This window comes from Myotis daubentonii, chromosome 18, assembly GCF_963259705.1.
Source record: "Myotis daubentonii chromosome 18, mMyoDau2.1, whole genome shotgun sequence".
Classification (NCBI taxonomy): domain Eukaryota; kingdom Metazoa; phylum Chordata; class Mammalia; order Chiroptera; family Vespertilionidae; genus Myotis; species Myotis daubentonii.
Genome location: NC_081857.1, coordinates 876,014 through 897,672, shown reverse-complemented (window position 1 = coordinate 897,672; position 21,659 = coordinate 876,014). Strand labels below are relative to the sequence as shown.

At 51.2% G+C, this 21,659-nt stretch overlaps 3 protein-coding genes across 7 annotated transcripts in view; 2 read left to right on the top strand and 1 right to left on the bottom strand.

Annotated features, from left to right (window-relative positions):
* The window catches only part of DEDD (death effector domain containing), a 14,836-nt gene extending 1,890 nt beyond the window's left edge, over nucleotides 1-12,946 (top strand). Inside the window, exons 2-5 of one of the 2 annotated variants that reach the window (XM_059675614.1) lie at nucleotides 9,685-10,073; nucleotides 10,236-10,343; nucleotides 10,845-10,991; nucleotides 11,472-12,946. In XM_059675614.1, the coding sequence (XP_059531597.1) occupies nucleotides 9,749-10,073; nucleotides 10,236-10,343; nucleotides 10,845-10,991; nucleotides 11,472-11,848 (957 nt within the window). In that variant the 5' untranslated portion in view covers nucleotides 9,685-9,748 and the 3' untranslated portion in view covers nucleotides 11,849-12,946. The remainder of the gene's footprint in view (nucleotides 1-9,684; nucleotides 10,074-10,235; nucleotides 10,344-10,844; nucleotides 10,992-11,471) is intronic. The other variant, XM_059675615.1, reaches the window with a different exon arrangement.
* Nucleotides 12,839-15,461, bottom strand: NIT1 (nitrilase 1). Of its 4 annotated transcripts, none has more exons than XM_059675610.1 (7): nucleotides 15,342-15,461; nucleotides 14,826-14,918; nucleotides 14,378-14,632; nucleotides 14,156-14,274; nucleotides 13,865-13,998; nucleotides 13,601-13,726; nucleotides 12,839-13,371 (listed from the first exon to the last, which is right to left on the bottom strand). In XM_059675610.1, coding segments are annotated over exons 1-7 (996 nt in total). In that variant the 5' UTR covers nucleotides 15,344-15,461; the 3' UTR covers nucleotides 12,839-13,104. The 4 variants fall into 4 exon arrangements, with proteins under 4 accessions (XP_059531593.1, XP_059531594.1, XP_059531596.1 ...); XM_059675611.1 differs by having other exon boundaries at nucleotides 14,156-14,259; XM_059675613.1 differs by having other exon boundaries at nucleotides 15,311-15,410.
* Nucleotides 15,423-21,659, top strand: PFDN2 (prefoldin subunit 2). Its single transcript, XM_059675619.1, has 4 exons — nucleotides 15,423-15,560; nucleotides 20,098-20,186; nucleotides 20,279-20,402; nucleotides 21,373-21,659. Exons 1-4 carry the CDS (start codon nucleotides 15,486-15,488, stop codon nucleotides 21,544-21,546), a joined length of 462 nt encoding a protein of 153 aa, XP_059531602.1. The 5' UTR covers nucleotides 15,423-15,485; the 3' UTR covers nucleotides 21,547-21,659.

Below are 21,659 nucleotides of genomic sequence, written 5' to 3'. Positions count from 1 at the left end.
AAATACAGTTATCATCCTTTGTTGGGATGAGGCTGGACTTTGCTTGGAAGTAGAAACCTCACAGAGAACGACCAGTCAAGAGTGCACATAGTCCGTCCCTTGGCCCTTGGCCGGCGTGGCCCCTCCTCGAGAGAAGAAATGGCAACTCTAAGAAATTCAGCAATTCCCCAGAACAAGGGAGCACTTTGGGAAAACTGTAGGGGGGCTCAATGTTAGGGTCTCAGATGTGGTGTCTAGTGCTATTTCAGACACCAAGTCCCAGGAGTTCTTGTCACCTTGTGGTCAGAATGGGCACGTTCTCCTCACTCCTCTGGTACCTTCCTTGAGGTTCTCTGTAACTTAAGCTGACTTCCCTTGCTTCGTTGCCACAGAAGGCTGAGTGTTTTGGATTAAGAGGAAGTTGGCCATGATCTTTTCATGCTGAAGTTAGATAGATTCTTGGAACTCCTGTTGGATTGCTGAGTGAGTGAACTCGCCATCCTATATGATGATTAAGTGGGGAGAGCTGCCCGTTACCAGGCTCCTGACATTTCTCCCAAGGCCTTGGGAGACTTAGGCCTCTTCTCCGTTTGGCTTCATTAAATGAGTCTGATCAGCAGCCTTTCAGGACTTTAAGGATGGCTATGGGGTTAAGTGTGGGACCCTTTGTGTCTGTCTTGCACAGGATGGAATTTCTCTTATCTTCACAAAAGTCTGGATTGTACTAGGTCAGTGGTCGGCAAACCGAGGCTCTCAAGCCACATGCGGCTCTTTGGCCCTTTGAGTGTGGCTCTTCCACAAAATACCACGTGCAGGCGCGCAGGTACAGTGCAATGGAAACTTCGTGGCCCATGCGCAGAAGTCGGTTTTCGGCCTGGGCGAGTCTATTTTGAAGAAGTGGTGTTAGAAGAAGTGGGGGTACGTTCGCTGAGGTCGACCCCTCAGATTGAGGATGTTTTTAGCAAAGGCCAGCTTAGGAGTACCCTAATTAAGTTAATAACAATGTACCTACCTATATAGTTTAAGTTTAAAAAATTTGGCTCTCAAAAGAAATTTCAGTCGTCGTACTGTTGATATTTGGCTCTGTTGACTAATGAGTTTGCCGACCACTGGACTAGGTCAAATTAGACCTCTCGGATGGGGCAGAGGGAGTATAGCCCTCCCACCTGCTGTTCACCTGAATGGCAACAGCAGGTGGTAGAGACCGAGGCTGGAGTGAGATAGAACTCTTGAGTGCCAGTTGGACTTAGGAATTAAATGAGTCTGCCCGCCTGGCTTTTCTTTCCTTCTGGCATACTGTTGAATGGGTTTGAGTCAGAGGGACCGTGGCTTTCTTCTCCAGATCTAGGGTGGAAAGTGACCTGCTGTCCCTATTCTTTCAGACCCTTTACCCCTCCATATGGAATAGGGTCTCATTCTCAGCAATGTTGACACTTTGGGCCAGATAATTCTTTGTCATGGGGACTCTCCTGTGCATTGTAGTTGCTTAACAGCATCCATGACCTCTATTCACTGCTTGCCAGTAACACCCACCCTTAGTCCACCATACGACAATCTAAAATATCTCCATACATTTCTGAATGTCCCCACGGGGGCAAAATCATCCCTGATTTAGGACCACTGACCTTGAAACTCTGATAATTTTAGGGACCTTAAATGATCTTGGAATCTAGAACTGAAAAGTGGCTGTTTTTCCCCCTCAAGTGGAAGGAGTTAATCCTCAGATAATTGAGGCCTATTATAGAATTACTAGAGGCCCGGTGCATGACATTCGTGCACTGGGGGGTGTGGGGGGTCCCTCAGCCCGACCTGCACCCTCTCCAATCGGGGAGCCCTCTCCAATCCGGGAGTTTCTGTCTTTGCAATCATATGAGCCAATTGTCTGAGACCCCCAACTCAGTTTGGTTTGTTGCGCACAGAATAACAGAGGCAATTTTTTTTTTCCTTGCTTCATTGTTGGCGATTTCCTGGAAGTTTTAGGATATCTTCCCTTTAGTTTTTCCTAGACACTCTGATTTTACTTATGTCTCTCACCTTTGCTTTCCCTCCATCCCCCACAGTAACTTGCTCCAGGCTCACTTTGCTCTAGTGTCTAGAGCAGCGGTTCTCAACCTGTGGGTCGAGACCCCTTTGGGGTCGAATGACCCTTTCACAGGGGTCGCCTAAGACCATCGGAAAACACATATATAATTACATATTGTTTTTGTGATTAATCACTATGCTTTAATTATGTTCAATTTGTAACAATGAAAATACATCCTGCATATCAGACAGGTATTTACATTACGATTCATAACAGTAGCAAAATTACAGTTATGAAGTAGCAACGAAAATAATTTTATGGCTGCAGGTCACCCACAACATGAACTGTATTAAAGGGTCGCGGCATTAGGAAGGTTGAGAACCACTGGTCTAGGACAGTGGTCGGCAAAATGCAGCTTGTGAGCTACATGCAGCTCTTTGGCCCCTTGAGTGAGGCTCTTCCACAAAATACTGACTTATGCGCATGGGCCACGAAGTTTCAATCGCACTGTACATGTGCGCCCGCACGTGGTATTTTGTGAAAGAGCCACACTCAAGGGGCAAAAGAACCGCATGTGATTTGCGAGCCACAGTTTGCTGACCACTGCTCTAGGCCAGTGGTCGGCAAACTCATTAGTCAACAGAGCCAAATATCAACAGTACAATGATTGAAATTTCTTTTGAGAGCCAAATTTTTAAAACTTAAACTATATAGGTAGGTACATTGTTATTAACTTAATTAGGGTCCTCCTAAACTGGCCTTTGCTAAAAACGTCCTCAATCTGATTGAGGTATGTTCGCTGAGGTCGACCCCTTCCAACTCTCCCATCCACACTTTTATACTTGTTTCAGATAGACGAGTGTGGATGGGAGAGTTGGAAGGGGTCGACCTCAGCGAACGTACCTCAAAACAATGTATCTCCCCGCGCTGCGTATCCCGCAGCCCGCCTGCGCCGCATCTCCTGTCACCCGACTGACCAGCATCCCCCACTTCTTCTAATGCCACTTCTTCAAAATAGACTCGCCCAGGCCGAAAACCGACTTCTGCGCATGGGCCACGAAGTTTCAATCGCACTGTACGTGCGCGCCCACACGTGGTATTTTGTGGAAGAGCCCACTCAGGGCCAAAGAGCCGGACATGGCTCGAGAGCCGCAGTTTGCCGACCACTGGTCTAGGAGATACGTCTGCCACTAGAACTACGATTCCCAGAATTCCTGGTGCTCCCCACGCTCTTGGTTTTCCCTTCCTGCTCTGTCTCCATCCCATGGCCTCCCACTCTGCCAAGTCCTCCCAGCCACCAGCTCTCAGGCTCTGCTCTCCACCCGGCACCTGTGTATGAAAATTAACCTGCCATCTTTGGTTAATTTGCATATGCCTGCTTGGCTGGTGAATGTAGTGGAGGGACGGTCAATTTACATGTTTCTCTTTTGTTATATAGGATAGGATATCCATTGGTGAATAATTAGGACCACAGTGCTTTCCTATATTCTGCCTAATTTTCCAGTAGCCTGTTTTGTGAAACAATATTTCTTCATTTCCTAAGGTTTAAGTCATGACACTTTGAGTTAGGGAGCTCTGGAGCAACCTGGCCTTCTGATTGGTTGAATGTGAAACCTGTCCATCTGCTTTTCTGGGATCATCATAATCAGCAGGTGGCCAAAGGGACCAGGTGGGATAGGGAGCAAGAAGTTGGAGGGGCTTTGAGGAGGCCTGGTTTTTCCATGTTGCCTGGTATAAGCAAGAAGGTATTTTCATTCTGTCTCCTGTACCTAGAGACTGCATCAGGTAAAACGAGAGGAAGAGACACTGAAATTTAGTCTGTAGTTGAATAGCTATTTTCCCATGCTTCAGGTGGGGTATCTCCTAAGTAGATATGGGCTGTATTTCCTGTCCACATATCAGAACCCATGGTTTGGGGCTAAGTGATTTCAGTGTGGACTTCCCTTTTCTTAAGTGGGTGAGTCTCTGTGCTTCTAGTTTAGGGTGACTGAGGCAGAGAGGACCAGGTTCTACTTGCTCTTTAGTTTTCTGAGATCCCATCAGCTTGGCTGTTCTGAAGTAGTTTATTTTATTCTCTTTTTAATACTAGAGGACTGATGCACAAAATTCATGCAAGAATAGGCCTTCCTTCCCCCAGCTGCTGGCACCAGCTTCCCTCTGGCACCTGGGACCCGGGCTTCCCTCACAGTCCTAGCTTCATCCAGAAGGTCTTCTGGAAGGATGTCCGGTCTAATTAGCATATTATGTTTTTATTATTTTACTAGAGGCCCGGTGCACAAAAATTTGTGCACTCGGGGTTGCAGAGGGGGTCCCTCAGCCCGGCCTGTGCCCTCTCGCAGTCTGGGACCCCTCGGGAGATAATGACCTGCTGGCTTAGGCCTGCTCCCGGGTGGCAGAGGGCAGGCCCAATCCCTAGGTGCAGCCCCTGGTCGGGCACAGAGCAGGGCCGATTGGGGAGTTGGGGTGCCGCCGCTGTCATGCACAGAGCAGGGCGGATTGGGAGGTTGCGATGCCACCCTCAGTCACGCTCAGGATAGGGCTGATTGGGGGGTTGGGGCACCGCCCCCTGTCACACTCAAGGCAGGGTTGATAGGGAAGTTGCGGCGCCACCCGCTGTCATGCACAGAGCTGGGCGGATCAGGGGGTTGGGGCGCTGCCCCCTGTCATGCACAGAGCAGGGCCCATCAGGGGGGTTGGGGCTCCATACCCTGCCACACACACAGCAGGGTTGATCAGGGGGTTGGGGAACTCCCCCTGTCACGCACAGAGTAGGGCCAATAGGGGAGTTGGGGCACCGCCCCCTGTCATGCACAGAGCAGGGCCCATCAGCGGGGTTGGGGCTCCATACCCTGTCACACACAGAGCAGGGCTGATCAAGGGGTTGAGGAGCTCCCTACTGTCACTCACAGAGCAGGGCCCATCAGGGGGGCTGGGGCACCGTCCCCCGTCACACACAGAGCAGGGCGGATCAGGGGGTTGGGGCGCCGCCCTCTATCACCCACAGAGCAGGGCCGATCAGGGGGTTGGGGCGCCACCACTGTCACACTCAGGGCAGGGCCAATGGGGAGGTTATGGCTCTACCCCATCACACACAGAGCAGGGCCCGTGGGGGGTGGGGGGGTTGGGGCGCCGCCCTCTATCACCCACAGAGCAGGGCCGATCAGGGTGTTAGGGCGCTGCACCCTGTCACACACAGAGCCGCAGGGCGATCAGGGGGTTTGGGCGTGCCCCCTGTCACGCTGATCCTGGTGCCAGGAGGCATATTACCCTTTTACTCTATAGAATAGAGGCCTGGTGCACAGGTGGGGGCTGGCTGGTTTCCCCTGAAGGGTGTCCTGGATCAGGGTGGGAGTCCCCACTGGGGTGCCTGGCCAGTCTGGCTGAGGGGCTGAGGGCCGTTTTTAGGCTGATGGGTGACTGAAGCTCCCAACCGCTCCTTTTTTTCTTTTTTTCTTTTTCATTCTGGGCCAGCTTTAGCTCTGAGGCCTCGGCTGCTGAAAACAGGTTTCTGGCCTTTGTTTACCGTCTGTATTTGATACAATGTTGCGGTCCTGCTGGCTGAAGCCCCGCTGAGTAAAGCAGGTTTCTGGGGTTTTTTTAGCTTCTATATTTGCAACATAGTTGCTTAGAGTTGCAGCTGAGAGGCCTGCAAGTCAGGCGGGGAACGTTGGAGTCCTCTGTCACTGAAGCAAGCAACCCTCCCTGTTCACATCAGCTGCCTGGCTGCCGGCCGCCATCTTGGCTGACAGTTAATTTGCATATTGCCCTGATTAGGCAATGGGAAGGGTAGCGGTCGTACACCAATTACCATCTTTCTCTTTTATTAGATAGGATGTATATATATATATATATTTTTTAAATATATTTTATTGATTTTTTACAGAGAGGAAGGGAGAGAGAGAGTTAGAAACATCGATGAGAGAGAAACATCGATCAGCTGCCTCCTGCACATCTCCTACTGGAGATATGCCCGCAACCCAGGTACATGCCCCTGACCGGAATCGAACCCGGGACCCTTCAGTCCGCAGGCCGACGCTTTATCCACTGAGCCAAACCGGTTTCGGCGATGTATATATTTTTTAAAAAATATATTTTATTGATTTTTTTAAAGAGATGAAGGGAGAGGGATAGAGAGTTAGAAACATCGATTTAGCCCTGACCAGTTTGGTTCAGTGGATAGAGCGTCAGCCTGTGAACTGAAGGGTCCCAGGTTTGATTCTGGTCAAGGGCATGTACCTTGGTTGCAGTCGGGGGTGCGCAGGAGGCAGCTAATCGATGTTTCTAACTCTCTGTCCCTCTCCCTTCCTCTCTGTAAAAAAACCAATAAAATATATTAAAAAAAAAAAAAAGAAACATCGATTCAGCTGCCTCCTGCATACTCCCTACTGGGGATGTGCCTGCAACCAAGGTACATGCCCTTGACTGGAATCAAACCTGGGACCCTTCAGTCCACAGGCTGATGCTCTATCCACTGAGCCAAACTGATTAGGACTATAGATATATTTATTTCAGAGAGGAAGACAGAAACATCAATGACGGAAAATAATCACTGATCGTCTGCCTCCTGCATGCCCCCTACTGGGGATCGAGCCCACAACCCAGGCATGTGTCCTTGACTGGAATCAAACCTAGGACCCTTCAGTCTGCAGGCCAATGCTTTATCCACTGAGCCAAACCAGCTAGGACTTAGTCTCTTTTTTAACACGTTAAGCACCCAGCCTATTTTGTCTTCCGAACAGAAAATACAGTGTCAGTTACCGGTGACTGACAGGGCGCTTAACGTGTTAACCTAGACTCAGTTTGTTGGTATGTAGAATGGACAGACCCACCTATATCGCTGGCGAGCAGGGTGCTGTGGATTGGGTAGTTCTGCAGTGTAGGGAGGCTATAGCTAGCTAGAGTATGTGAATGGTAACTGAGTTGTGTGTTTCTATTTTTAATGAGGTCCTCTCACTCTTGGACTTGAGTTTGTTTCTTAACACGTTAAGTGCCCAGCCTGTTTTGTCTTCCAGGTGGAAAGTATAGTGTCAGTCACTGGTGACTGACAGGGCGCTTAATGTGTTAATGGGTATTGCTTGTGATGATCTCTTGGAGATTAAGTTCAGTTTATGTGCTAGGCTTTATCCATTGCTAGGCATTAGGGATATAAAGATGAATATACCTTAGTCCCTCTACATGAGTCGCTGAAGATCTAAGCCTATATAATAAAAACCTAATATGCAAATTGACTGAATGGAGGAATGACCAGTCACTATGATGTGCACTGAACACCGGGGGGCAGATGCTCAATGCAGGTGCTGCCCCCAACCCACAGGCCCCAGGCCAGCCAAGGCGGGTACCAGCGCCCTCCCCCTGCCCTTCTCCGCCCTGATCGCCCTGCCGGTCGGCCCTGATCGCTGTCCAGGCCTAGGGACCCTACCCATGCACGAATTTTGTGTACCAGGCCTCTAGTGGGATAATAAGTGCACAGATAATCGTAGTACACTTGGATAAATGGCTACAGGAATATGCAGTGTTCCAGGAAGCACAGAAGAGGACTACATATCCCAGCATGAGGTGTAGGGACTAAATTTAAAGATGGCATCTGAGCTGACTTTTTTTCTTTTTTCTTTTTTTCCCTTTTCTTTTGAGTTCACTCTTAAAGAGTAGGAGTTAGCCATCTGAGAAAGGTCGGTGACGGGGGTGTGGAATAGGAAGGCAGGTACAGAGAAGTGAAGTATATTATTGTATGTAAACTATAAACAAACTGATATTGTTAGAGAATGAAAAGTGGATTCTGAGGCCTGGTCACCGTGGCTCAGTGGTTGAGCTTCTACGGCACATGCCTGGGTTGTGGGCTGGATTTCCAGTAAGGGGTGTGCAGGAGGCAGCCAATCAATGATTTTCTCTCATCATCGATGTTTCTGTCTCTCTCTCCCTCTCCATTCTTCTCTGAAATCAATAAAAATATATTTAAAATAAAAGAGGCTGTTGCAGAAGTCCAGGTGAGAGGTTATTGGGGCCTGAACTAGGGCAGTGGAAGTGGAAAGGTGAGGCAGATTTAAGACATACTTAGAAGTAGCATCAACAGGAGTGTATAATGATTGGGTGGTTAGAGGTTTTGGTCAGAAGGGGGCAGTAGGTATGAGCAACTACAGTGGAATTGAATGTTGTTTGACCTGAAGACTGGCTATTGGCTGAGTCCTTGACATTACCCAGGATGATGGAGGAACTTTCTGAGTCAAATGCCAAATTATAGAAAGAATCTAGGGCTGTCATTGGTCATTCACAGGGGATTGGTAAATGACTGCCAGGTTGGAAGACAATATATCCAAATGGCATCTGAACATCAAGCGGGTACAGGTAGAATGGGGGAATTACAAGAGTGCTCAACATAGGAGCTTGGTCATATTTCTGGATTTAAATCCATGAATTTTGGTGAATATTATTCATTAACCTTTAGAGCAGTTATGCTTCTGGACTTGGTTGGATTATAGGAAACCTATAGATACATTTATGGAAGGATGAGTCTGGGCTAGGATGCTTATTTCTTTTTTCTTTTTTTTTTAATGTATTTTTTATTTCAGAGAGGGAGAGGGAGAGCAAGATAGAAACATCAGTGATGAGAGAGAATCATTGATTGGCTGCCTCCTGTATGCCCCACACGAGGGACTGAGCCTGCAACCCCGGCATATGCCCTGACCGGGAATTGAACTGTGATCTCCTAGTTCATAGGTCTATGTTCAAGCACTTGAGCTAATGCTGGAGGGGCAAGGATGCTTCTTTGAATCTCTTTCACAATGATTTGCATTAGATTTACAAAGTGACTTCAGTTGTATTATCTCATTGGATTCTTAACAGGTCTGAGTAGTCATTTCTTTCATGCCTGTTTTGTAGACAGGGGCAGTGAAACTTTGAAGTTAAGTGACTTGCTTAAGGTCACACAGCTACATGGCTTCTTAATGATACAGGCAGAATTGAAACTAGTTCTCACCCTAAAGATTTTCAGTTTCCTACTGTCCTTAAGTTCATCTGCTACAGTTTACTTATTAAAGAGTGAATTCTCTACTTCTGCCCAATTTTGCGTACATTTAAGAGATGAACTGATTAGGGGGGAGCACAAAGAACCAAGAGCAGTGTTTTGGGAGGGGGGCAACAATTAGGGTAATAGCTAATAGCAACTCCTGCTGTGTAGCACCAAGATGGCATATAACATTCTCACCTAGAAGTGACTCTAGTTCTCCAATAGAATCTTGAACTTAGGGCACCATCTGTTTTATGTGGAGAACTCAAGGCTTTATCTATAATAGTAAAAGCATAATATGCTAATTAGACCAGAGAGCCGAATATCCTTCCTGACAAAGCCGCCACGGCTGCGAGGGCTGAGGGTAGGCAGCCACAGTGGCAGCAATGGTTGGGTGATGGGGGCAGCGCTTTCCTTTGATTGGCCCAGTTGCCTGACTGCAGCTTAGGCCCGCTGCCCACAGGGAGGGGAGCGGGCCTAAGCAGTCAGAAGGACATCCCTTGAGGGCTCCCCGACTGTGAGAGGGGCAGGCCGGGCTGAGGGCAGTGCTCAAATTTTTGTGCACCGGGCATCTAGTTTTTAAATAAAGACTTACTAAGTACTACACTGTGCCAGGCATTGTGTTAGCACTGGGAATGCAGGAATGAATAACTCACAGGTTCTTTCGGGGTCCTTACAGTGTAGTGGGGATTACAGCTGCCAAGCAGGGATTCGGGGAAGCATTGCGCACCTGAGCCCCCAGCATGGCGGGCCTGAAGCGACGAGCGAGCCAGGTGTGGCCAGAAGAGCGTGGTGAGCAGGAGCACGGGCTGTACAGCCTGCACCGCATGTTTGACATCGTGGGCACCCACCTGACACACAGAGATGTGCGCGTTCTTTCTTTCCTCTTTGTTGATGTCATTGATGACCATGAACGTGGCCTCATCCGAAATGGACGTGACTTCTTATTGGCGCTTGAGCGCCAGGGCCGTTGTGATGAGACTAACTTCCGCCAAGTGCTGCAGCTGTTGCGCATCATTACTCGCCATGACCTCCTGCCCTACGTCACCCTCAAGAGGAGGCGGGCTGGTGAGGGGCACAGGGCTGGGGACTTGGGTATTGGGCTGGAGTCCCAGCGGGAGGCGGCACTGGCTCTGGGGGGTACCCAGGACTGTTAAAGGGCCTGTTGGAGGGTTGGACCAGGAGAAGGGAGGGGTACATCTTCCCGAATGACTCCCTCTCCCCCTACAGTGTGCCCTGACCTTGTAGACAAGTATCTGGAGGAGACATCAATTCGCTATGTGACCCCCAGAGCCCTCAGTGATCCAGAACCAAGGCCTCCCCAATCCCCTAAAACAGGTGAGTGGGTATGAAATTCCCCTAATTTCCATCATCAAGAAAGAGGACATGGAACCACTCTTAGTCACACCTTAAATGAAAGGACCCTGCCTCCCTCCATGACCCCATAAAAATGAGGTGAGGCAGCCCTGGCTGGTTTGGCTCAGTGGATAGAACATCAGCCTGCGGACTGAAGGGTCCTGGGTTCGATTCTGACCAAGGGCGCATGCCCAGGTTGCCGGCTCAATCCCCCCCCCCCCCCATTGGGGGGCATGCAGGAGGTGTAGCCAATCAATGATTCTCATTGATGTTTCTATCTATCCCTCTCCCTCTTTGAAATCAATAAAAATATATTTAAAAAAAATGAGGTGAGGCATTGTGTTCCCTGGGTCCTGTGATGGTTGCCACACTGTGTCCTGGGTCATATTGTGGACACTGCGTTTCCTGCTAAGTCTAAACAATTCTTTCCAAGAGAAGTGTCTGAGCGTTTACCCGACTGTCTCCTCCCCTTCCTCCCTGCAGTGCCTCCTCACCATCCTGTGGTGTGCTGCCCCACTTCAGGCCCTCAGATGTGTAGCAAGAGGCCAGCTCGAGGGAGAGCCACACTTGGGAGCCAGCGAAAACGCCGAAAGCCAGTGACACCGGATCCTAAGGAAAAGCAGACATGTGGTGAGCCCAGGGTCCCAGAGGAACTCGCGGCAGCGCCAGGCTCGCAGGTGCCGCTGCGGAGGGAGGTTTGAGTGGTGGCCCCGGGGGAGAATTCTCTTTGTGGCAGAGCACTTGTCAACTCTCTGTAGTTAACACCAGAACAGAGGGAGGGTCCCTACTGTAGCTGTAGGAGGAACCACGTCATGGTGTCATAGTAGCTATCATAGTAGCGTGTGAAAACGACTGCCTGTTAACCAGGAAAATACCTCCAGAAACAAGGTGCTGCTGGAGTGGTGGGATAATGTGACCTGGGCATGGCCTATTGAAGGGAACCTCCTGCATTCAGGGAGGTTCAGAGGTACCTAGAAAAGTAGTCCTGGACAAGAGCAGGGGAAGCTGTCAGGTGATGTTCCCACTTTGCTACTCTGCTGCTCTTTTAATCTTTCTCCTAAACTCATCCTCTCATGGCAACCTCTTCTGCGTCTCCTCTCTTTCCTACAGACATCAGACTGCGGGTTCGGGCTGAATACTGCCAGCATGAGACTGCTCTGCAGGGCAACGTTTTCTCCAACAAGCAGGACCCACTTGAGCGCCAGTTTGAGCGCTTTAACCAGGCCAACACCATCCTCAAGTCCCGGGACCTGGGCTCCATCATCTGTGACATCAAGTTCTCTGAGCTCACCTACCTCGATGCATTCTGGCGCGACTACATCAATGGCTCGCTCCTGGAGGCACTGAAAGGCGTCTTCATCACAGACTCCCTCAAGCAGGCTGTGGGCCACGAAGCCATCAAGCTGCTGGTGAACGTGGATGAGGAGGACTACGAGCTGGGCCGGCAGAAACTCCTGAGGAACTTGATGCTGCAGGCCTTGCCCTGACCTTCCCTCCTGGGACTGGTCCCATCACTCACCTCTGGAGCGTACATACTGTTCTGGGGTTTTTTCTCTCCCCTTCCAACCAATCACACCCCTGCCTTTTTTTTTTTTTTTTTTAAGGAAAAGACAAAGGAAAATGGAAGTGGTGTTTCCCACCCCTCCCTACACCCATGTGCCTGGGCCTCCCTGTTTCCCTTTCCACTCACCCCCCGTGTGTCTGCAGCTGCCTTTACTACTGAGCGGCGAGGCGGAGGTGTAGGGAGAAGCGAAGTCTGTGGGACAGTCTGTAAGGGACGTCAGTGAACGCTGCGTGTGGGTGCGGTGAGGGCTGTCAGTGCTTCTGGCTTTATGAGGCTCTTACATTTTGTCTGAAAACCAAAGGGCTGTGAGTAAGGGAGCTGTGTTGTGTGGAAGGTGAGACTCTGAAGTGTATTTTGGAAATTAATCACCACCCTCTCCCAAATTATAGACTTTTTAAAAAAGAAACTGTGGCCCTTTCAACTCTCTCCTGGCCTCTGGTGCTGCTCCTCTCTGCCTCGTTTCTTCCATTTCATTGCTGAAACCTCTGCGTGGTATCCCCCCACCCCAAATCTGTCCCTCTTCAAGGGAAAATAGGAGAGAGGACTTAGGTCAGCCCCGCCAGCTGCGGTGTGTGCACATGCACGGGAGAGTGCCGAGGTTCAAACACTCCCCCTGGAAAGGGGAGGGGAGTGTGACACTCCCTCCCATGTGTGCTAGTGACTGAGAAGATGCCCCGCAGCCCTTCCCCACCCTACCCCCGCCCCCCCAGGAGCATGGGGCTGGGACATGCCCTGAGGGTTGCACTTTTATGTGGGTAGGAGGCTTGTTGAATGAGCCAGGAGGCTTAGAACCAGAGCCAAGTCCAGCTGGACCAGGAAAAGGGAGGGGTACATCTGCGGAGGGAAGCACCACAGGTGGAATTCACTGCAGCCGGCCACCACCTCCCCTTTCAGCTCCCAAAGGAGATGTCCAGACACTTTATGATTCTATTTCTTTCAATGCCAGTGTTGCTCAGCCCTCGGCGTTTTTAGTTTTCATGAAATAAACAGTATATGAAATTCCACATTTTTGAAACTGAAATCTGAGCTCAGGTGAGTTTCTTCTTTCCCAAGAAGCTAAGCATACGTTCCTTCAAGAGTCAAGGTTCCCCAAGTGAGGGGGAGGTACACCTGGGTCCTGCCTCAAAGTAACAGCAACACCAGCTCACAGAGGGTCTCAACTCACACAAGTCGAAAGTCCTAAGACAGTGGGTGACCCAGATTGCCATAGAGATCAGGCCTGCGGTGCTGGAACACAGGCAGATGTTGGCGCAGCTGGTGCAGGTAACTGAGGTCAATCCGGGCAAGGCAGAGGCCTGGTCCCTCAGAGCAGCGGGCCACCACTGTTCCCCAGGGATCCACCACCATGCTGTGGCCATAACTCGCTCTCTTCTCGTGGTGGCACCCACACTGTGCTGCAGCTACTACATAGCACTGGGTCTCAATGGCACGGGCCCGCAGCAACACCTGCGGAGGAGAAGCGTGGCGGCTGGGGGGAAGCAGCAGGCCAACCTACCCAGTGTGACCATTCTGTAATTGGCTAGAAATGTTAACTATTCCTTAACATATGAGAGGCAGTAATTTGGGGAATGAATTTTCCCACTAGGTGGGAAGGGGGAGAAAATCTAACTGGCAGGGCCGAGGGAAGAGAATGAAGTGAAAGGAAAGCCCGCATGTTCCGAAGAGGTCCTCTTACCTCCCAGTGGGCTGGGCCTGTTACAGTTCCAAAAGCCGAAGGGTACGTAAGTATTTCCGCTCCAGCCTGAGCCAGTGCCAGAGAGAGTTCAGGGAACCGCATGTCATAGCAGATAGCCAGACCAACCTGGGATAAAAAGAGTGTCCTGTGTGTCAGGGCATCTAGCCACCCCTACCCTACTCTTTAGGCTCTCTGTCTCCTCCTGTGCTCACTATTCCTGTCCCCTCCCTCTTGTTCCTCTCCCTCCCCCTTCACAGCTCCCACCTTGCCTGCTGGTGTGCTGACAGGTGTCGTGAGGCTGGGCCCGGGCATGGTGGAGTTGCTTTCATGCATAGGCCCCTGCCCTGGGACCTGTACATCACACAGATGTGTCTTCCTGTAGGTGGTCACTACCGACCCTAGGATAAGAGGGAGAAGGAAGAGGGGGTGCTGGCGCTCCAGAAGCCTCCTTGGGAGGAGCCCTTGGCGGAGGAAACAGAAGACACGATTCTGGAGAATCCTGGTTTAGGGAGAAGAGCCTGGGAGGGGGCAAGCTGGAGAGCTGTGAAGTCTCACCCTCGCTGTTGAGAAGCACATGACAATTGTAGATTTTCTGAGTCTGCTCCCAGTCTTGGCCACGTTCGTGGAAACCACCCAAGGACAGCCAGAGTCCACATTCCCTGGGGGAGTGGACACTGCGCTCTTTCCAAGGCTCCACCCTCACATCTGGCAATCCAGAGACAATGCCCAGCAAAGCATTGACCTCTCCCTGTCTCCCCCCACCCCCCTTCCTGATACCTGGCAAGCTGGGCATATTCTCCCAAAAGGTTCCCGCCCAGTGGCTCAGACAGACGCAGAGTCTCTGCAGGGTCCCGGGCAATGAAGTCAAAAGCCTCAGGCAGGAAAGCCAGGCACGCACCCAGTCTGGCAGCCTCTCGAACCAGCTCAGCACAAGCTTTAAAGTTCTGCTGCTTGTCTGGCGTCGATGTTACCTGGCACACAGCCACCAGGGGCAGTTCCCAGGAGGAAGAGGAGACAGCCATGGCTCTGGGCCTGTGAATGGGGCAGGCAGAACTCAGTCCCCAGCATGGGGAAACGCAAGTTCAATGCTACGGGGTTCCAATGGGGAGGCAGGAAGGCTGGGCTTCCCTTCGCTTCTGCTCCCACAGGCACCCCACTGTCCCACCACCATTCATTTCACGAACATCGACTGCGTGTCAGGCACTGAGGATACCGAACACGTCACCTGGGCTGAGCACAAAGCGCTGAGAGTCGAGGTATCCGCGGTCCAGGGAGCAGCAGGGACAGGAGGTGGTGAGGCCTGACCACGGCGCCGAGCCTGAGGAAGATGAGACACGCACCAGCCCTTCCCTAAGGCAGCCTCACACTGCGGCTCGGTGAGGGCCCTGCGGGCGAAACCCGCCTCCGAAACTCTAATGTGGGCGACAGGGAGCGATCCTGCGGGGAGACACGGAGACCTCCACGGTCCGCAGCCTCGTTACCTGCGGCCCTGTCCTCCGCCAGCGCCTCCGCAGCGCTAGTCACCTCCCCGCTTCTCGGCTGCACCCGCACAGCTCGATCCGCACCCGGAACCCCGGAGGCGGGAACCCCCGAGGCGGCCGCCCGTCCGCTCCCACCCCGACCGCGCCCGCGCCCTCCACTCGGCCGTCCGCCCCCCCTCCCCCCGGCGGCGGCTCTGGTGCCCGCGGAAGCGCCGCCGGTGGGATTCACCGCGGCCGGCGGCACAGGGAGCGGGTCCTACATGGAGGCTCCGCCAGGATCACTCGCGGGATCCACGCTGGAGAGCGGCCTGGAGGCGGAGGCGCCAAGGCGAGGGGGCGGGACCCGAGGCCGGAAGTGACGCGCGGGGCTGCACTGCGCGCCGGAAGCCCCGCAGGCGGCGAAGATGGCGGAGAGCAGCGGTCGCCTCGGCAAAGGCAGCGGCAGCGGCACGGGGAAGGGGGCGGTGTCGGCCGATCAGGTGAGGAGCGCCGAGGGCGCCGGAGGCCCGCGGGCCCAGAGAAGGCGCGAGCAGGGCCCGCATGGCGGCCCGGGCAGGGAGGGCCCCGGCGGGGCGGGGAGAGCCACGCCCCTGGGAGCTCCGAGCCGGCCCGAGTCCGACGGGGACGGGGCTCACTCCCCCGCTTCCCCGCACCCCGACAGGCGTGGCCGGGCCGAGCTCGCGGCGCCGGGCGGCGGGCGGCTGCAGCCCAGGAGCTAAGTGGACAAGGCAGGCGCTGCGGAGCCGCGGGACGCACACCCTTGCTCACGCGCGTGTTTCCGGGTGTTGTGATTCGGGGGCCACTCTTGGGCTGCGCTGCTTTAGAGACCAGACTCCCTCTGCCACCCGACTTGGCGTTTCCCCCAGCGCCTGGCGTGGGGAGACACGTCGTCAGAGAAGCAGAAGGCCCTGCGGCTGGGCGCGCGGCGTGTAACGTGGGAAGAAACCTCCGTGAGAGGAAGGAGAACGTAGTTACACAGCAGCGCTTTTCGTGTCAGGCCCCTTTACCGGCTGTGAGCTGGACGGTCACCCCGGCGGAGGCACCGGCATGAGGGCGCCCTCAGTGTCCGTCCGCGGGAGGCCGCGGGGGGCCAGCGCTGTGGGTGTGAGGAGGGAGGGAGTTTCAGACGTGGGGGGATGGAAGAGAGAGGGCCCTAATACTTTTGAGGGTCTACCAGGTGCCAGGCACTCTGCTGGGTGGCAGGAAACATCAATAAAACAGACCTCGTCAAGGTCGCTCACAGACTCATTTGAGAAAAGACAAACGAAGCCACAGGATTTACGGTGGACGGGGTGGGCGTGGGGGCAAGAGCGGGGGAAGGACACGTGTAGTACCTTCATCAAGAAAGAAAATAAAAAACTTACACCGCTCTTCTGGCAGGTAGAGAAGCCCGAGGTTATGGGGTTGGGGCGGGAGCGGGGGGAAGGGGAAGCTGTGGTGTCAGGGGCTAAGGCCACAGGAAGTGCCCTGGAGTCGGGCATGCTTGTGCGTGGACCGTGTTCATGCTGGTCAGCCTCTGTGGCCACCCCGGCCTTTCCCTCCGGAAAACCTAACGGCACCTACCTCATCCCTGTTTCGATGAGGCGAGACCGGAATATAGCATGTGCTTAATAAATGCTAGTTAGTTTGTGTTCTAGAAGAGATCATCTTCAGCTCAATTCTAAAAGATGAGAAAGTTAGTCAAGCAAAGAAGGAAGTGGAGGGTTTTCTAGGTGGAGTGAGCAGTGTATTTAAAAGTACAAAGACACATGGCCATAAGGAAGGAGGAAATGGCTCATTCACAGCAGCATGGTGGGCCTTGCGAACATCATGCGAAGTGAAAGGGGGCAGAGGAAGCTAAGGGCCCTGTGATGTCACTCCGATGTGGGACATACAGTAAAACTGAAACTCATGAACACAAACAGCGTGAGGTGGCTGCCAGAGGCAGGGGTGGGGGCAGAAGGGGGCCTGATATGAGGTGACAGGAGAACATGTGACTTCGGGTGGTGGGCACATGGTCCTATAAACAGGTTTTGTAAATCAGTAATCCACACAGGAAACCTATATGTTCATGTAGACTAGTGTCACCCCAGACATGCTTGGGATGCAGATAGACTTAAATTTTGGACTGGATTACAAGACTCGGATGTGGAGAAAAAGGGATAAAAGTAATCTAGGATGTTTCTCAGGTTTCTGTCTTTGATGGATGCTGGTGCCATTGGGACAATAGGAAGATGGACAAGTTAATGGGAGAAAATAAGTTTATTTTAGAATTTTAGGTTTGAGTTTCTTGTGAGACATCCAGGTAGAGACATTTAGCAGGTGGTTAGATTTATAAATCTTGAGTTACAGAAAGAAATCCGAGTTGGAGCTATAGGTTAGAGAAGTAAGAGCTCCTGGCTGGCAGACAAAGCCATAAAGTCATCTAAGGTTTGCACAGAAAGTGAAAAAAGAAGCAAACTGGTGGAGAAAAAGAATCCCATGAAAGAAACTGAGGGGTTGTGATAATTGAATTTTAGACTGTTCTTGCTTAGCACTCTCTGGTCTTTGTGTTCCAGAGAGAACACTGGATGAAAAATATAAGATCTGTCGTTGCTGCAACTTTGAGCCACATATGTCCTTTACAAACAAGATGGAAGCAGTCGCACACTGTGCTGGGCACTGCACTTACTTCTGTTACTCGCTGCCATTTGCAGTGAGCTGTATTGTTCTTTTACGGGTAAGGACAGTCGAGTTTCAGGAGCTTTAGTTAACTTACCCAAAGTCAGTGACTTGAAGAGCAGGGCTTTTAGTTGAGGGACTTTATTTTATTTATTTATTTTTTAAAATATATTTTATTGATTTTTTACAGAGAGGAAGGGAGAGGGATAGAGAGTTAGAAACATCGATGAGAGAGAAACATCGATCAGCCGCCTCCTGCACATCTCCTACTGGGGATGTGCCCGCAACCCAGGTACATGCCCTTGACCGGAATCGAACCTAGGACCCTTCAGTCCGCAGGCCGACGCTCTATCCACTGAGCCAAACCGGTTTCGGCTAGTTGAGGGACTTTAGAGTCAGACTTTTCTTTCTTCACTTACACCGTGATCATATCAGATATTTGAGCTGACCCTGAGGACTGGATAGACTTGAAAGGGGGCAATGGAAATAGGGAAGGAAAAGGAGAGAGAGGGAAAGCATAGATCTTCAGGAAATGCGCTGGCTGTTAGTTTAATTAAATCATCAAGTATAATTTAGGAGATATCCTGAAAGTAAGTTGAATCTCTTCATGGCAAATTATTTGGGACTTTAAAAATGTATATATACATTTTATTACTTTTAGAGACAGGAAGAGAGAGGGAATGAGAGAGTGAAACACCGATGAGAGAGCAACATTGATCAGCTGCCCCCTGCACATCTGATACTGGGGGTCAAGACCACAACCCAGGCCTGTGCCCTGGCCAGGAACTGAACTGTGACCTCTTGGTCCATGGGTCGATGCTCAACCACTGAGCCACACTGAGCAGGGCAATTTGGGACTTTTTAATATAAATAGTAAGGGAATCACAGGATATATTATTCTATTGAAAATGTAGAAAACACAGAAAAAAGTACAAAATAATAAATTACCCATGATCTTGCTATCAAGAGATAACTATTCTTTTATATATATATATATATATATATATATATATATATATATATATATATATTTCTTTATTGATTTCAGAGAGGAAGGAAGAGGGAGAGAGAGACAGAAACATCAATGATAAGAGAGAATCATTGGCCGAAACCGGTTTGGCTCAGTGGATAGAGCGTCGGCCTGCGGACTGAAAGGTCCCGGGTTCGATTCCGGTCAAGGGCATGTACCTTGGTTGCGGGCACATCCCCAGTAGGAGGTGTGCAGGAGGCAGCTGATCGATGTTTCTCTCTCATCGATGTTTCTAACTCTCTATCCCTCTCCCTTCCTCTCTGTAAAAAATCAATAAAATATATTTTTTAAAAAAAAAAAAAAAAGAGAGAATCATTGATTGGCTGCCTCCCTCATGTCCCTACTGGGGATCGAGCTCGAAACCCGGGCATGTGCCCTTGGCCGGAATCGAACCTGGGACCCTTCAGTCCACAGGCCGACACTCTATCCACTGAGCCAAACCGGCCAGGGTAAGAGATAATTATTCTTAATCTTTTGGAGTATATTCTTTGAGAGGTCTTTCCCCTCCTTAATGGTTTTGTGTGTGTAGATGGAAAGGGAAGAAATGTGTATTTCACATATTTATCCTCACCCAAGGATATATTTTTATTGATTGGCGGGGGGGGGCGTCCATCGGTTGCCTCCCGTACTTGCCCCCAGTGGGGATCAAACCCAACCATGGCACATCAGGGTGACACTCGAACCAACTAAGCCCAGGGGCCAGGCTTTTTTGTTTGTTTTAAGGATTCTTTTAGAAGAACGGTGGGGTAGTTCACAAAATTGAACACCAAAAAGAAAGGTCAGATAACTAGTTCACACAAAGGACAACAAGGTGTCTTAGCTCTAACTTCTGTACCTGTTCATCTCTACCCAGAATCTAATTCCGTGGAGAAACTAGCACAGGACAGGTCACTGCCCTGTGGTCAGGGAGCAAGACCCTGTGATTAGTGCTCTCCCCTCCCCCCAAGAACCCACTGTGTTAAGGAGAGGCGGTTCCCCAATGGGAGGGGTGCTGGGCAGACCCAGGCAGGACCTAGTCATTACAATGCCTTTCCTGACTCCCCTTTACCTGCAAGTCTGCACTCCTCTGTAGGTGATCCAGTAGCTTTACACCCCACCCTATATTACAGTTGCAACTCCTCACCAGCTGTTACAGCAAGGTGGGCCAGCAGGTGCCACACGGAGGCACCAGTAAGTGTTGGGTGGATGGAATTCTAGGCAGACCTCAGAAATTGCAAACATGTGTCTTCTCCTTTTCCGAGGTAGGTGTCCCCCACTGCATCTTGTAAAGCCTGTGATGATCTATTGTGTCTTGACTCTGCCATTTTCACTGCCTCCTCTCTCACTTCCTATGTCTCTCACCTCAGGTGATTGCTGGCTTCAACCGCCTTCGGCAGGAACAGCGGGGCCTAGCATCCAAGGCAGCGGAGCTGGAAATGGAGTTGAATGAGCACAGGTGAGGCAGCTGGGAGTTGGGTGCACGTTTCTGTAGGGAGGGCTGCAGTAGCAGGGCCTGCATTCTGAGACCCTGTCTGTTGTCCTGCCCAGCCTAGTGATTGATACACTGAAGGAGGTAGATGAGACCCGCAAGTGCTTCCGCATGGTCGGCGGGGTGCTGGTGGAGCGCACTGTCAAAGAGGTGCTGCCTGCCTTGGAGAACAACAAGGAGCAGGTGAGCTAGAGGCTCTGAGGAGAGCTCTGGGCAACCAAGGGATAGGGAAGAGGAGGGCAGGGATTAGGGGAGAGGTGGCAGGAAGTCTGAGTAGCCTCTTAGCCTCTGCTCTTTATGCTGCACTAGGTCCAACTCCTAGACAAGAGGCTGTATGCCTCTATCCTGGGCTCTGTGACCTGGCTGACTTGGGGAAAAGAGGTGGTGACAGCAGTGTTTCCATGGACACCTGCGTCCAGATCACCTGGAGGACTAATTTGAAATGCAGCTTCCCAGACCCTGTCCTGGTTCAGAGCCTTTGGAGCTGGGGCCCATGAAGTGGCATTTTAAAAATAAGCAGTCATCCTAGCCGGTTTGGCTCAGGGGATAGAGCGTCAGCCTGCGGACTGAAGGGTCCTGGGTTCAATTCCGGTCAAGGGCACATGCCTGGGTTGCGGGCTCCGTCCCCATTGGGGGGAGTGCAAGAGGCAGCCAATCAATGATTCCCTCTCATCATTGATGTTTCTATCTCTCTTCCTCTCTGAAATCAATAGTAATATATTAGGGGGGGAAAGCAGTCCATGGGATCCTTGTGTACACTAGGTTTATGAAACCTCGTGTTTGAGAAGGAGTAATTTTAAATATCTATTTTATTGATTTTTTACAGAGAGAAAGGGAGAGGGATAGAGTTAGAAACATCGATGAGAGAGAAACATCGATCAGCTGCCTCCTGCACACCTCCCAATGGGGATGTGCCCGCAACCCAGGTACATGCCCTTGACCGGAATCGAACCTGGGACCTTTCAGTCCACAGGCTGACGCTCCATCCACTGAGCCAAACCGGCCAGGGCGAGAAGGAGTAATGTTAGTGTCTGACTCTACTTTCCTACCTGGTTAAAGGCGAGGTTGGAGGTGTCGTGTTGTCTTCACTTCCCTACCCCACACCAGGGTGGGGGTGGCAGTCCTTATGTAACGTCTGTCCCTTGCTTTCTAGATTCAGAAGATCATTGAGACACTGACACAGCAGCTTCAGGCAAAGGGAAAAGAACTAAATGAATTCCGGGAAAAGCACAATATTCGGCTCATGGGCGAGGACGAGAAGCCAGCCAAGGAAAACGCAGAAGGAGCTGGGGCTAAGGCCAGCTCAGCCGGAGTGTTGGTCTCCTAGGGACCAAGGCTTTTGCATTTTTTCCTACCTGACTCCCACTCTAATTTCTCGTTATTGTTGTTACTTTCTCTGCTATTATAATATTTTTTGTTAATTAAATGTTTTAGTCAGAA

What these genes read in the sequence shown, in the direction of transcription:
- NIT1 (XM_059675610.1), bottom strand. An exon ending in GCGCTTTGTGCTCAGCCCAG is followed by an intron (nt 14,633 to 14,825) that starts GTGACGTGTTCG and finishes CCCCATTCACAG; the next exon opens with GCCCAGAGCCATGGCTGTCT. An exon ending in GAATATGCCCAGCTTGCCAG is followed by an intron (nt 14,275 to 14,377) that starts GTATCAGGAAGG and finishes GAAAGAGCGCAG; the next exon opens with TGTCCACTCCCCCAGGGAAT.
- PFDN2 (XM_059675619.1), top strand. Translation starts at nt 15,486, where the DNA reads ATGGCGGAGAGCAGCGGTCGCCTCGGCAAAGGCAGCGGCAGCGGCACG. An exon ending in ATGGAGTTGAATGAGCACAG is followed by an intron (nt 20,187 to 20,278) that starts GTGAGGCAGCTG and finishes TGTCCTGCCCAG; the next exon opens with CCTAGTGATTGATACACTGA. An exon ending in TGGAGAACAACAAGGAGCAG is followed by an intron (nt 20,403 to 21,372) that starts GTGAGCTAGAGG and finishes CTTGCTTTCTAG; the next exon opens with ATTCAGAAGATCATTGAGAC.